This window comes from Podarcis muralis, chromosome 12 (assembly GCF_964188315.1).
Source record: "Podarcis muralis chromosome 12, rPodMur119.hap1.1, whole genome shotgun sequence".
Lineage (NCBI taxonomy): Eukaryota > Metazoa > Chordata > Lepidosauria > Squamata > Lacertidae > Podarcis > Podarcis muralis.
In genome coordinates, this window is record NC_135666.1 from 43,455,721 (window position 1) to 43,470,704 (window position 14,984).

A 14,984-nucleotide genomic window follows, 5' to 3' on the forward strand; every position below is an offset into this window, starting at 1 on the left:
ATTTCCTCCTGCATATTTTATAATATAATCCAAATCTTCTACATCTCCGTTATGTCCAAAATTCACCGTCAAACTACAAGTGTTATTCCAATCCTCCTAAGAATTTTAGCTGTTTACAATGGTTTTTAAGGTAAATTATAAATTTCCTCCATTCCTTGTTAATATTTTGGTCTTCTGGTTGTTCTGGTCAAAAAAAAAAAAGGCAAACTAGTGTGTTTTAAGCATGGGCTGGAAACTCTATGTAGTTATTGGAGCTAGTGTGGTATAGTGGTTAAGAGCAGTGGACTCGTAATCTGGTGAACCGGGTTTGCTTCCCTGCTCCTCCACATGCAGTTGCTGGGTGACCTTGGGCTAGTCACACTTCTCTGAAGTCTCTCAGCCCCACTCACCTCACAGAGTGTTGGTTGTGGGAGAGGAAGGGAAAGGAGATTGTTAGCCGCTTTGAGACTCCTTAGGGTAGTGATAAAGCAGGATATCAAATCCAAACTCTTCTTCTAACTTTACCTCGGCTAGGAGAGTATTTCACAAGGTAGCTGCCACCACAGAAAAGGCTCTCCTGGTTTCCATAGTTTGGGGCACAATCAGAAAAGTGTCGGCTGAAGATATTGGTGAATGGTGGCAGGTCTATATTAAAGAAGGTGTTCTCTCAGGTAATCTGGTCCAAGTTACTGCAAATGAATCATTCAGATGCCACAAACAGGCCACTGGCATACTATGAAAAAATAATAATACTGGCTTTTATTTTGATGCTGAGGATACATGGAAGTTGTAAAAAAAAAACTTACATGCGTGAGCAGCACCAGCCCATCTGGAAGCACCCTAAATCACCCGAGTTCCCAGAATAAAAACCCATCTAGAAACACCTGAAGTCACCTGGCTTGTTTTAAACCAGTCTTCAACAAGCTGATGCCTTCCATGTCTTTTGGAATCAGTCCCAGGCATCGTAAAAACTTCCAAACATGTCGGCTTGGTCATGTGGGGAGGAAGGGGAGCAATTGAGCCCAAGGCTTGCAGCTTATTCATGTTATGCTATACTTGTCATAGTGCAGCAAGAGATCTTGGCTGGTTCATCTGTGCAACCAAGTTCCACACAAGGAAGTCAATCAGGCAGGTGGTCGCTGCGGAAATCCATTTCCCAAGCCCTAAGCTTGATATGTTTTCTGAGCATAAGGCTGGCAAGGCTCCTTGTGCTGCAGTTCCCAAGTACCTGGCAACCGGCTGGTTGGGACAACTTACCTGCCAGTTGCCAGGTGTCATCATGAAATCAGATGACTGACAAGTGGGTTGACTGCCCACATGTCAAAGCTGACCCACAGGGGTGGAGACAGATGACAATCTGGTCCACCAGGCCAAAAAGGTGTGCTAAACCAAGGCTTAGCGCGGTATTTTAATATGACCAGTGAGTTGAAAAGTACGGCTTGAATTTGCAGCTTGCAGCATGACAACCTAAATACACTCCTAAGACAAATTTTGCATAGAATGTTCATTCCCATCTTTTGTGGTATTGAAATGGTAGACAAAATATGAAAGCGATACACCTCTTGCCCACCAGTTTTTGAGACTCCCAGTCTCTTCACTGAGCTGTGTGGGTCGTCATCTGCTTCATCACCAGCCATTTGTACTCATTTTGTCTCAGCTGGGACATCATCTGCTTTACTACTACTGTATCTCTAGTCTCTAGATTTCTCCTAACCAAGGATTCCACTTTATCTGGGTAGAACCTCATATTATGGCCCTGTTTCTACCATCCTTTCGGCCTACAATAGCCATGGTTTTTAGTGAGCAATGGTTTCTAGCCACACAGCCATCAGTATGTGATGAAGATCAATCACTGCTGATCACCGTTTGCTAGGGCGAGAGTGAGGACCCACGGTGGCTCTCCAGATATTTGAGTTCAATATCTGGAGTTCAACTCCCATGAGCCCCAGCCAGTGTGGCCAGTGGTCAGGGACGATGGGAGTTGTAGTCCAAAACATCTGCCATAGGTCGGAGAAGGTTGGCCTGGAGTCTAGTGACACCTTAAAGGCAAACAAATTTTACTACGGCATAAGCTGTCATAGAGTAGAGCCCACTTCATAAGATGCATGGAGCATGCTCCCAACTTACCATATGCATATAAAACATGATTGTAAAGAAAGGGAAAACATAAAGGTTGGGGTTAAATGGCAATATAATACAAATACTAGACAACTGAGTTAGAGCTTATATGCAAAATGACTTTTCACAGAAACAGTAAGTAACTGGTTGTTATAACAACCAACAGCCTGTGGAGGGTTGCAGGCTTTTCATCCTTGTGCTAAGGGAAGGAAGGTGTCGGTGCAGTCATTTATTATTCACAGTCTTCATTTCTAGGAATGGTATAGTGATGAAGGGTTGTTGGCATTTAATTTTGGTATCTACTTTGTTCTCTTAAAATTTACCCCTTCCTGACCCCTTTTGCATAATTTTTCTTCATAAATGTTTTGACTAGTAGATGTTCTACTTTACCCTGGAAATAGGTCAATACGTGCTAATTTTCTGCAGTTTCCATCAAGCTGCAGTCAACTATCACTTGCTTTTGAGAGCTTAGCTAGGGTTTTACGATTAATGGAGTTTAATAGTAGTTATTTGTTTTGGGGGTTTTGGATTTGTGTTAATTTGATCCTGTTCTTTTCTTTATATTTCAGAGGACACAAGTATTCATCAAGCTGTGACCTGTAAGAGTGAAGATCCTATATTATATGGATTCTGTAACCGAGCATAATTTTTATTTAGATAAAGTATGGGTGCAGTGTGAGAACAGCAGCTGTTTAAAATGGAGACTCTTATCACATGATGATGCAACACATATTGCTCCTAATGAACCATGGTATTGTTATATGAATCCTGATCCTTGGTTTAACAACTGTTCTGTTTCTGAAGAACATTTTCCAGGGGAGTCTCAGTTTCAAAAACATGGATTAAAATATGTGTATTCAAAGCTTCCTCTAGGAAGCTTAGTTTTGGTGAAAATGTACCGGTGGCCAAGGTAAGGTTTTAAAAAGTTAACATTTAATTGCAGGTAACACAGATTCGCTATATATTTTGAATGCAGTAGTCTGAGAAGACATAAAAACAATTCTAGCCTTGAAGAATGGGGGACAAAACAATTTCCCATTCTACTTCAGTTATTCTGTTCTGATATTGTCTCAGGAGGCCTAGTTAAAAAGTATACCAAAACAGTATGCTTCAGAAAAAAATAGGAGAAAGTGGAAAACAAGTTTGTTTGTTTTGTTTGTTTTAAAAAAAGATTGTTCATGATAAGCACAAGCAAATGTTACCTCCAAACTTGTGACAAAAACAAGGAAAGGAAGTAGGGGAGCAATCCTATATTCCCCACAAGGCTGGCTAAAGAGTCATAGGATGTGGCAGAAATGCTGCTCCACCAGCAGAAAGAGTGTTGTGCCAGCAGGTCAGCCCTGGAGGTTCCTCCCCAATGTACCTGTGAAAAGTTCAGTGAGTGTAAATGTACCACTAGCATTGTTCCCACTAGTGGTGGGCTCCAAAATGAGGTATTCCAACAGCTTGTCAGGCATGGGCTTGGACCTAAAGTATTCCTCATTCTCTCAACATGCCCCCAAAGTGAGCCTTTAACTATGACAGTCGAGGAGCTGGCATGGTTATTTTAGGATTTCATTTCATTTTTTTACAACAGGATGAGAACATCCATGTACACACAGCTTCTGCCTGGCCATGCCAAACTAGCAGGCTGTGGATTTGTGAATGCTGTACTGCAGATCCCCATCAAGTACATAGGATTGCTCTGCAATGTGCCTTTATTTTGAAAGACAAGTTATTAAAGATCCCTGTGCTGATGGGTGTGGGTGGGTGTGTAACGTTGCCAGTTATTGATGTTTCTGACTAAAAATAATTTGGGAGCATGTGTATTATATGCTTTTTCTTTCCCCGAACTGATTTTTTGAAAACATTTTATTTTAAGATGGCCTGCCATTCTTTGTCCTGATCCTACAAATGGACAGTATGTAACATACGACTCGGATGGAGATGTTGAAAGTCATCATGTAGAATTCCTGGGAAAACCCCATTCTAGGAGCTGGGCTGCTATAAAATATATTAGCGTTTATCCTAGCTCATTTAAGGTAGGAGTTTTTAAAACTGTATTTTTTTTCTCATTGATCATAACTTTAAAACCACATAATACATATCTGCTAGATATGAACTTCCCTCATAACTAAAAAACAAAAACAAAAAACACCTCATAGAAGCAGAATGTTGGGATTGAAAATTTAGATTTGTCAACAAACTCTTTAGGGTTATACAGAACACCCAGAAGCATTACCTCTGACTTATAGATTCCAATGTACGGCAGCTTACACCTACCACTTGAATATTCAGCAAGGTAATTTTTGAAAAAAAACTGGTTTTTATTTATTTATTGCTTGCTTTATTCTAGGCATTTGTACCCCAACAGCTGGTGAATTATTAGGCCAAAATTCCACCGATCCTCTCTTTGGAGTAGCTGGAGAAATGAATTTGGTTTCTCCATTTCTCCAAAGGATGGTTGGTACTGTCAGAAATGACTTCACCCATTTGTTAAATAATACACAGATTCAAACTTGCAAGAATCACAGTTCTGGTTGGTGGCTGTAGATTTATTTTGAAAATTCCATACACTTCTGCATGGAAAAGGTTCTGCTATTATAAGCCTTAAAAAATCTATGTAAATGGCATATATTGAGCTAATAATGTGAAGCCTGCCGGACCTGATGGGGTCTGTAAATGTACCAAATTCTAAATTGATCTAAAGAAAATTGCCACAGATGCAGCAACTTTCACGAAAACTACAGATGCACTTTATTCAGTGCTGAGGAAGGCAATCTTTCACTGGTTTGATGAGGTTCTGAGCAGCGTTAAAAAGGTTATTAAGATTTTCATGCCCCATCATTGAAGGCTGTAGCAGCAACTGTGGGCAAAAAAAGGAAGATAGGATATGCACAGATTGATTTTTGAAGCAGAATTTTTGCCAGGATTACAACAGTATACAGTGGTACCTCGGGTTACATACGCTTCAGGTTACATATGCTTCAGGTTACATATGCTTCAGGTTACAGACTCCGCTAACCCAGAAATAGTACCTCGGGTTAAGAACTTTGCTTCAGGATGAGAACAGAAATCGTGGTCCGACGGCGTGGCAGCAGCAGGAGGCCCCATTAGCTAAAGTGGTGCTTCAGGTTAAGAACAGTTTCAGGTTAAGAACGGACCTCCGGAACAAATTAAGTACTTAACCTGAGGTACCACTGTATACAGAAGCTACATACTGGATGTTGTGTGCAATGCCTATTTATTTAGTTATGAAATATGACGGGTGCAACGGTTTGGCAAGTGTTTGTCAACCTTTAGAAATCTGAGACGTATTTGGAAACCTGAGATGATTCCCTGTAACAAGATTGCTCTAGCATTGCAGTAAGGCTCTGATGCTTCATAAGGCAATACAGGACTAAGACGTGGGGCATTTTTGCTGACCCTAGAACTTCATCCTCACCATCTGGATTTGGCCTAAAAGACCAAGGAAAAGTATGGGAGCATGGAGGGTAAGTTGTAAGTAAGCACAATTTGTGATATTGCATTACATCATTATGGTGTGCATCCATTATGTGGTATATCAGCCTTAGCTTCCAGTTGCCTGGCTTTGTGAAGCCAACATGAGAGAGCCTTAAATCTGGTCCTAAACTGGATTTTAAAAATAATAGTAATAATGAAATAGTAACAGACAGAGAGTCACAGTAATGTGGTACTCTTGTAACCCCAGACAAACATTTATTTCAAGCTCATACTGTGGCAAGGAGAATGAAGTTGAAGTGGAGGAGAGCAACCAACCTTAGCTTGCAGTTTGTCTAGATAAATTCTAAAACTGGAGAATTACAGTTCATTCACTACCTTTAATGCACAAGATTTAACTTTTGGAATTCAAAACATGCTTTGCTCATCTAGGCCAACAGCAGGTAAAGGTAAAGGGACCCTTGACCATTAGGTCCAGTCGTGACCGACTCTGGGGTTGCGGCGCTCATCTCACTTTATTGGCCGAGGCAGCCGGCGTACAGCTTCCAGGTCATGTGGCCAGCATGACTAAGCCGCTTCTGGCGAACCAGAGCAGCGCACGGAAATGCCGTTTACCTTGCTGCCAGAGCGGTACCTATTTATCTACTTGCACTTTGACATGCTTTCGAACTGCTAGGTTGGCAGGAGGGAAGGCCAACAGCAGATAGATGTTCCAATTATATAACTTTATTCCAACAGAGATTAGGCAATCCTCATCTGTTGTTAACTTTAAATTAGCTTAAAGACTCAGGTTTATTTCATTTTATGTAAGAAATTTATATACCACCCTTTGCCAAAAGGCCACAGGGTGGTTTACTGCATAGTATCATCTTAGCATGATTTAGGTACATAGAATAATGTCCACAAAATACAAAAAAATTAAGAGTTATATAACTGCTTCATAATACATAGTTGGCCACAGTGTTTAATTATTCACAATGTCAACACAGCAAAAATCCACAATTTAACCCCTCCCTGCAAAATACAAGAGTCTAATAACATTATTATTTACTCATATCAGGTTCAATTGTGGAATATAACGTAACCTAAGATATTGGATGCGGTTTTCAGAGTGAGGTGTGTGACTTTGTTTCGGTATGCTGGTCTAAATGCTTTTGGGATGGAACTGGATACATTAAACTGTTTAACATAATGTTGCTGGTGGATTTTATGGACATGTACTGTATTTGTATATGGTTGTAAACCATTTTGAGAAACAATCTTGCCTAAAAAGCAGTCTAAACGTCTATAAAATAAAGCATGAATTAAACTGTCAACATACCTTTACTAACAGTTTTGAGCAAGTTAGCTGTCTACCAACAGATGGATTTTCCATACACATGCTAGCGTTTACGGATTTTGTTTTTACTAGTCACAAGGGCTATATGTTAGCTTCAGGATCAGAGGCTGTGTATACATTTTGTTTCCTCATTTGCACATTGTTGTACATGCTAGAACAGTTGGATATGTTTCCACATCACCTGCTGTAAGTCTACATCTGTGGCTGGAGAGGGTTTTGAAGAATATACTTCAATATATTTTCATAGTCCCAAGTCAATTTATGTGGTTAGTTGCATCACGGTTGGGAAGTTTTGATTGTAACCACTTTCCCATTCAATCTGATGAAAAAACTGTACTGGTTTTAAGTTGATTTCACCACTCACTTGTGTTGAGCGGTTGTGGTGTGATGTTCTTTTACCTCCTTAATATTCAGCTGTCAGAAATGGTTTTCAAACAGCAAATGTCAAGATCCATTCGCTTTTTTATGTTATCAAAGTTAAGTGTTAGTTTTGGTACAACATAAAAATGCTGCTCAAATCTTTTCTTTTGCTCCTTTTAGTGCGGGTAAAGTTTCTTCCTATTTATTGTATGAACTCTTCTGTAGCTAAATCTCCTGCCAATCATTTAGTAGTTTGATAAAACACCCTTAAATCTCCTCTTATTTCTGCCATTTCCACTTCAAATGCCTGCCTATCAATAAATGCTCTTCTGTCCTCTGATTGATCTTTTAAACTCCATCATATTTTTTTCTTTATTCTTCCTTTCATTCTCTACTTGGCCTGTTTTCTTTTTATGTGACATTGCAAATCTACTCCTTTCTTCTTCCCTTACCAAATTCAAGGACAGTCACTGTTGACTAAAGAAATGACTGATGACTGTTCTCAGGCCTTTTCCATGTCATTATCTGAGAGACGGAAAAGCCTGAAAGCAGATATACACAGTCAGTCTTTATTTGGCTGTTGTCATACTGTCTCCACTCAAGGCCATAATCTTATAGCTCTATTTGCAGGAAGTAAATGTGGTTTAGCTTCAGCTGCACCAGCTTACAGTCTTTATTCAACCTTTCTTGGAACATGCACCAGGCTAATGATCTATTGGTTTCACAAATTTGTGTATCCTTAAGCCATCCTTTAGGACAGGAACGCCCACCCTCTGGAAATGTAGGTTCACATTAAGAATTATGTAGAAGAGGGAATTTCAGCAGATGCAAGTTGTACTGCCATAGCACTGCGGGTGTTTGAAAAGCTTTGTCGCTTGAAACGCCCCAATTCTAAAATGCTTGCTATCACTGCTTTTAAAATATTCCTGGCTTTTTAAAGGCAGCTACTCCAAAAGCCGCATATGAATACTGTTATGTATTGAAGTACTCACCCTGGCCACCAGGGGTATTGTGTATATAGTTTTCACTCAGGTCCACGTCAGTTAATTTAGATGGGAAATCCTGGGATGTTGTTACAATGTTGACAGCCAGCTGCCTATAAAAGCAGGCCAGCTGTTCAGTTCAGTTCAGTCCCAGCTTACTATAAAGAACCACTTGGAGAAATTTCTGTGTCGTCTGCTTTGTCAACCCACTACTTAATAAATACAGTAATTAATATATATATATATATTAATTGGCACCAACATTTGACCTCTGCTGTGTACCTCTCTCTGAATCCTATTTTCAGGACATTCTTCTTTGGGAGAGCTTTTTGATTATGCATTATAGGGAAATGGTTGTGATTCTCTGTCTCAACATGTAATAAACAGATGACTTAACTGCCGGCTAGGTATGGGGTGGGGGGAAGCTTCTACCGTTGAAGGAATACTCTAGCTGAATGGGTAACCATAAACAATTATACTTTTGCAGCAGAATTCTGAAATACATTGCTCCAGAATTAAAAGCACAGGTAACAACTTATTATTTTATACTTTTTAGGCCAGGCTTCCTCAACCTCGGCCCTCCAGATGTTTTGAGACTACAATTCCCATCATCCCTGACCACTGGTCCTGCTAGCTAGGGATCATGGGAGTTGTAGGCCAAAAACATCTGGAGGGACGAGGTTGAGGAAGCCTGTTTTAGGCCATACAGTTATTGGAACATCTGTATGGCTCCTCAAATGTATCCAAGCAATAGTGCTACATTTTGATGGCAAAAATGTGGGAGGTTACAGAGCCTAGTTGTAGGGTTCATAGATGATTCAAACAGCTTCTAAACACAGGATGGTGCTCTGTTGATCAAGAAGTGGCTCTACTTTATAAGCAGACAAGCCTGCTATTAAGATTAACTCAGATATAATTACCACAAATTGCACTTGAACCAAAGGCTTCTTGACATTGTGAATTCCTTTGTCGGCTTCTGAAATTAGCCTGTTCCTGATATTTTCCTTTATCCCCAAGTGATTTACTATCTTCACAGATATGAAAACACCACAAGATAATAATAAAGCACACTATAGTGAAAACAACAACAAGTAAACATCAATATCTTTTAATTACTGGCCAGAATAATTGGATATGCATAAAGTAGATTAGTCTTAAAAATAGAGGTGGCAGAGATAAAATGTGAAACCCAGAAACATTACCAATTAATAATTTTCAGAGATATTTAGAAATTGTTATCCTATGCAATCCATTAAGGAAAGCTTAGTTTAATAAAATTGTCTTAACTAGATCTTGTAAAAATATTAACTAAAGGCTTAAACATGATGTACCATGTTTTAAGTCCACTCCAGCTTCTGGTTCTGACAACATCTGAATACTTGTTTTCAGTGCCATAGCTCCTGCTTATGGGTTTGCTGCTTTCATTGGCACAGCTCCAGGAAAATGCAGGTATCTTTTTATTTTTGTCAGTCCTGGTAAGTAAGTTGTACTGCACTTGCCCTACTCACTCGTGTGAGATCATAACACTTGAATGAGCATGTAAAATATCCATCTGGGAGATGCTGCCATTCAGGGGCCAATATAGCATTTTAGAGTTTATCTGTGCTTTAGTTTGAAGTTTGACTGGTATATCTTAAGCATTTTAATTATAAGTTCCTGAGTTATTCCGAAGTTGAATATTTAATATTATGATCTAGAAATTGCTTTTCAAAAATCAGTTGCTCTTTTCTCCTGATGAAACCTGCCCAAAAGATTCTCAGTGACGGCTGCCAAGTCAATTACTTTTGGTGAATTTCTGTCCTGTTTATAAATCCAGATAATTTGCACTTTGTAAAGGCAAGTTTAAATAATGTTGCCTTTGAAATTTCTGGGTTGGGATCTATGTATCAATTCTGGATTGGAATCCATGTGCTATAGATGTATAGCTGTTAGGTGTTAATACATGCATTTTGGAGATTGGTGAATTTTCCACTGATTAAAAAGTACTTGAATCTGTTTCCAAGCAAATATGAGGCTCAGATAATAAACCCTTCCTGCCAGCAGCACTTTTCTGGTTGCAGTCTCAGAAAGCAGCCAAGGTAGAAGGGAGGGAGGCTGCTGGTATATGCAGAGAGTTTGTTTCTGAGACTGCACACCAAAGAAACTGGTATTGAGAGCAACTACTACTAGGGACCGTTGCACTCCAGCAGTAGCTTCCATGGGTGTAACCCTTCAGAGCAGCATTAACTAAAGATCGTAATTCGAGCTGTGAAAGAATTTGTGGTGGGCTTCTGATGCTCATCTCGTGTTTGAAGTAAGCATTGCCAAGCCCCCAAAGTTAATTCCCAGGCTGAGCCTAGCAAACTTCAGTGGCATTGGTACCTCAAATTTTAAAAAGGAAAAGGACCCCTGACAGTTAAGTCTAGTCGCGATCGACTTTGGGGTTGCGGCGCTCATCTCGCTTTACTGGCCGAGGGAGCCATTTGTCCACAGACAGTTTTTCCGGGTCATGTGGCCAGCATGACTAAGCCACTTCTGGCGAACCAGACCAGCGCACGGAAACGCCGTTTACCTTCCCGCCGGAGTGGTACCTATTTATCTACTTGCATTTTGATGTGCTTTTGAACTGCTAGGTTGGCAGGAGCTGGGACCGAACAACGGGAACTCACCCCATCATGGGGATTTGAACCACTGACCTTCCAATCGGCAAGCCCTAGGCTTTGTGGTTTAGACCACAGCGCCACCCACATCCCTGTACATTAAATTTACTTCAGTTAAATAATAAATGATGCCTCATAATTGATGCTCCCTTGCACCATTAGCTCATTTAACATGGATTTCCCTTAAAATGCAATCTTTGAAAGCACTTCTTGAATAGTTAAGTCAATTTCTGGAAGTGTTTAGTCACGTAAGCAGATTGTATCTGCCTGTAAAAATAGCAGTACCCTGTTTAAGCTGAAATGACATTTTTAAAGATATCTGCTTCTAGATATTTGTTTCATCTTTTTGATATGTTATAAACACACCCACCCACCCACATGCACAAAGTGAGAAATAAGTTTTGTAGAGGAAAAATACCCCAATGTGAATAGAATAATCAATACAAAATAGGATAATTCTACTAAGTGGAATATTTGAAAAGCTTTTTATTTTAAAAGGGAAGTTTCATTCTGATTCCAAAATCATTTACAGCCTGAAATACAGTTCAGTTAAAACCTAAGAACTAGGATTTAAACATATACTGCATAATCAGCTTAGATCTGTATGTCATCTTAATTGGATAATGGATTAGAGTTTGAAATGGTTAAGCTGGAATACACAAATGAGGTATCTTGAAAGAGCTGTAGTGAGGTTTTTTAAGCCCTAGGAATTGCTTTATTAGATTAGATCAAATGCCTATCTAGTTGCACGTGCTGTTTAAAACAGTGAGTAAGTCAGATGTGTGGAAGCTTGCAAGCTGAGTAACCATGGAGATGACTATCTCCAGTAATTTCCCCCAGTATCTCAGTATCTGGTTATTAAAAGTATGATGCCTGAATATGGAGGCTCTATTATTATTATTATTATTATTATTATTATTATTATTATTATCATTTACTATCACAGCTAATAGACTTACAGATCAATGACTTTCTGTATTAAGTTTCCATCTAATTTAGCAGCCATCACTGTTTCTTAGCTATGGTTTGCACAAGTTGATTCCTTTTGCTTATTTTAATTGAAACGAGTGAGCATTTTTATTGGATGGGCTGGGAAACTAAAATTTAGAGAGAGAATAATTTCTCTACCTATTTCAACATTTTATGAATCTATATCATGTCTCCCCTTAGTCATGTTTTCTGCCATCATAAAACCACTGCTTTAGTTCCCTAATCATTTTAGTTGCTGCTTTCTATACCTTCTCCAGTTATCCTTTTAGAAATTGAGTTACCAGAGGTGAACACAGTGTTCTGAAAGGCAGTGCAGCTTCTACTAACACATTTGGATAGGAAGACTATCTTTAGCTGTTTTTGTCCCAATGGATATCTGAGATCAGTTGTAACTCCTCTTAGGGGAGAAAATATGGAAGAGAAACAATCTGAGGAAAGAACAATTTGAGATTTGAGGGAGAAAGTTTAGCATCCTCCTCGCCATGGGTGTAGCCAGCATTTTTGTTGGGGGGGGGACAGGCCTTTTGTTAGAACTTGGGGAGGAGGCACAAGTTTCCTACCCTTAAGTTAGGTTTTTTCGTGCCTCAGATTCCTTGCAATCAAATTTTAAGATGATCTTTTAAAATATGTATTTCACCACAAGGTGGCGCACACGTATATTGAAAACGCACTAGCTTGAATCCTTTGTACAGTACTGTAAATAACTTTCTTGGAAATTCCTTATTTGTATGCTTGTATTGTCAAGAAAATACCTTAAATCAGGCAATACACATTTCATCACAATGTCATTTCTTTAAAAAGTATGCATTACTACATTATGTGCGCACATAATTGTTGTGCACATCAAACTTAAGAGGTTGTGAATGACGTCTTCCCTTGTAATTAGCATGTATCCGCCTTGATAGACACACAAAAGGCTGGCTACTTTTGCTATCATAATTCTAGTTTTGTTTCGTTTTTAATTACAAGTATTCAAAGGGCAAACGGGTCTTTCATTAGGCATAGTTATTTGGAGCAATTAAGGGAATTAAAATAATTAGGATTTTGTGTTAGCTGTTGTATTGCTGTTCTGAAAAAAAGGTGATTTTTCAGGAAGATTATGTTAATTGAACCAACTATGGAGATCTAACAACACAATTTATTTTAATTTTTGTTCTTAACATTTGTGCTTGGGTTTTTTTAAAAAATAAATAAATCGAAAGCTTGCAAACAAACAGTGTAGTTCATTCGGTTTATTAAAATAATTACCCTTTTCTATTCTGTGTATGGGACGCGGGTGGCGCTGTGGGTTAAAGCCTCAGCGCCTAGGACTTGCCAATCGAAAGGTTGGCGGTTCGAATCCCCGCTGCGGGGTGCGCTCCTGTCGCTCGGTCCCAGCGCCTGCCAACCTAGCAGTTCGAAAGCACCCCCGAGTGCAAGTAGATAAATAGGGACCACTTACTAGCGGGAAGGTAAACGACGTTCCGTGTGCTGCGCTGGCTCGCCAGATGCAGCTTGTCACGCTGGCCACGTGACCCGGAAGTGTCTGCGGACAGCGCTGGCCCCCGGCCTATAGAGTGAGATGGGCGCACAACCCTAGAGTCTGTCAAGACTGGCCCGTATGGGCAGGGGTACCTTTACCTTTTACCTATTCTGTGTATGCTCCTAAGTAATATAAAGTTGCAGGTTCAGGGAGGACCATGTACACATGCAACGAGGATGCAGAGCATTCCTTGCAAAGAGCAAGTCGTTACTTTTGTATGGTGTGTATACTTAAAAAGTTAGCTTCGCCTATTTGAACAGCTTCATGGTTTGGACAGCTATACAGAATATGTAGGGTTGGATTCAGAGATAGGCATGCTTAAATTAGTTAAGTATTCCAACTTAATCCCATTGATTATAGTGGGTCTGTGCTAAAGTTGACTTAAGTTTAGATTCCATCCCATTGATTTCTCTGGGTCGGTTTAAAAAATACTAAACTGTATTTAACTCAGAGTTTAATAATAATAATAATAATGGGAGTTAAAAGGATGTTAATAGAAAGCCTTGGCCTGGGGTAAGAGCATTATTCATCCATCAAGCAACATTCATCTGAAGCAACACCATTCATTTTAGTAAGACTTGTATGTACAATGGATTGCACCAGAAACTGAAGTGGGTACAAAAATAAAAAAGCCATACTGGGAAAGCCTGCGTAATTGTTGTGGGTTACTCTAATTTTCCCAAACGCAGAGAGGTGAATGGGAAGCTAAACAGCTGCTCAACCTTGTTAGATGACACGAAGCTTGGAAATGTCTCCTAAAGCTACAATTCTAAATGAATTTACATGTAAATAAAGTGTAATTCAATCCATTGGACCTTACTTCCAAGTAAACATGCACAGGACCAATTTGTAATCTTAAGTGATTCTACAGTATGGAAAAACTGGTTTCTTTCCAATGTGTTGTCATTTTGGCTGAGGTTGGCTTGGACTAACGTTATTCCCCTTCTTTTTGTTTGTTGCAGGGACATTTATTTCAGAAGTTTAGGAAAGCAAAAACAATTTAATAAAGTGTTTGTGTGCTGGGTACATGTTGTCCCCTTTGTTGTGATCCGTGGTATTACTGGCACTTTGATTATTTTTTAATGCAGTAGTCAAGGCTAAAGGCGAAATGAGGGCATTCCCACAGCTATTCCTTTTGAAGCCTTTACCAACCCAGAATAAAATAAAAATAAAATCATATGATTGATCCTATTTGTGCATGAGATCTTAACAAAACTTCTGGGTTCACAACATCATCTGTGAATGTGCTTGGCTTCCCAAGGCAGAATTGCTAACCAAGGTTGTGTACACATGTCAGGAGTCCAATCCCTGGCTTGATAACACAGCGAGCGTAGCTAATTTAAAAGGATGATTTATTGTCAAAACAAACAGACAACTCCGGACAGCTCTAACACAGCCCCCGCCTTCATCCGTCATGATGACCCTTCTGAAGCCTGCTTCCGGCGAGACCAGAAGCAACTGAACTTTCGCTTCACATATCTTTTTTACTTCCTATCTTGGAGCCCTCCCATTCGTCGAGACCTCAGACTGAGTGCGTCAGCACCCTACTCTTTCCCATTCTCTGAGAAGCTGTCTCTTAATTCTTCCCTACCTGTTTGTGTTTCCGGCAAGCT

General features: G+C 39.6%; 1 protein-coding gene across 2 annotated transcripts in view; it reads left to right on the plus strand.

Moving 5' to 3' along the window:
* The window catches only part of ZCWPW2 (zinc finger CW-type and PWWP domain containing 2), a 41,347-nt gene that overhangs the window by 6,049 nt on the left and 20,314 nt on the right, over positions 1-14,984 (plus strand). For both annotated transcript variants that reach the window (XM_028751374.2, XM_028751371.2), the window contains 2 exons: positions 2,667-3,007; positions 3,959-4,118. In XM_028751374.2, the coding sequence (XP_028607207.2) occupies positions 2,721-3,007; positions 3,959-4,118 (447 nt within the window). In that variant the 5' untranslated portion in view covers positions 2,667-2,720. The remainder of the gene's footprint in view (positions 1-2,666; positions 3,008-3,958; positions 4,119-14,984) is intronic.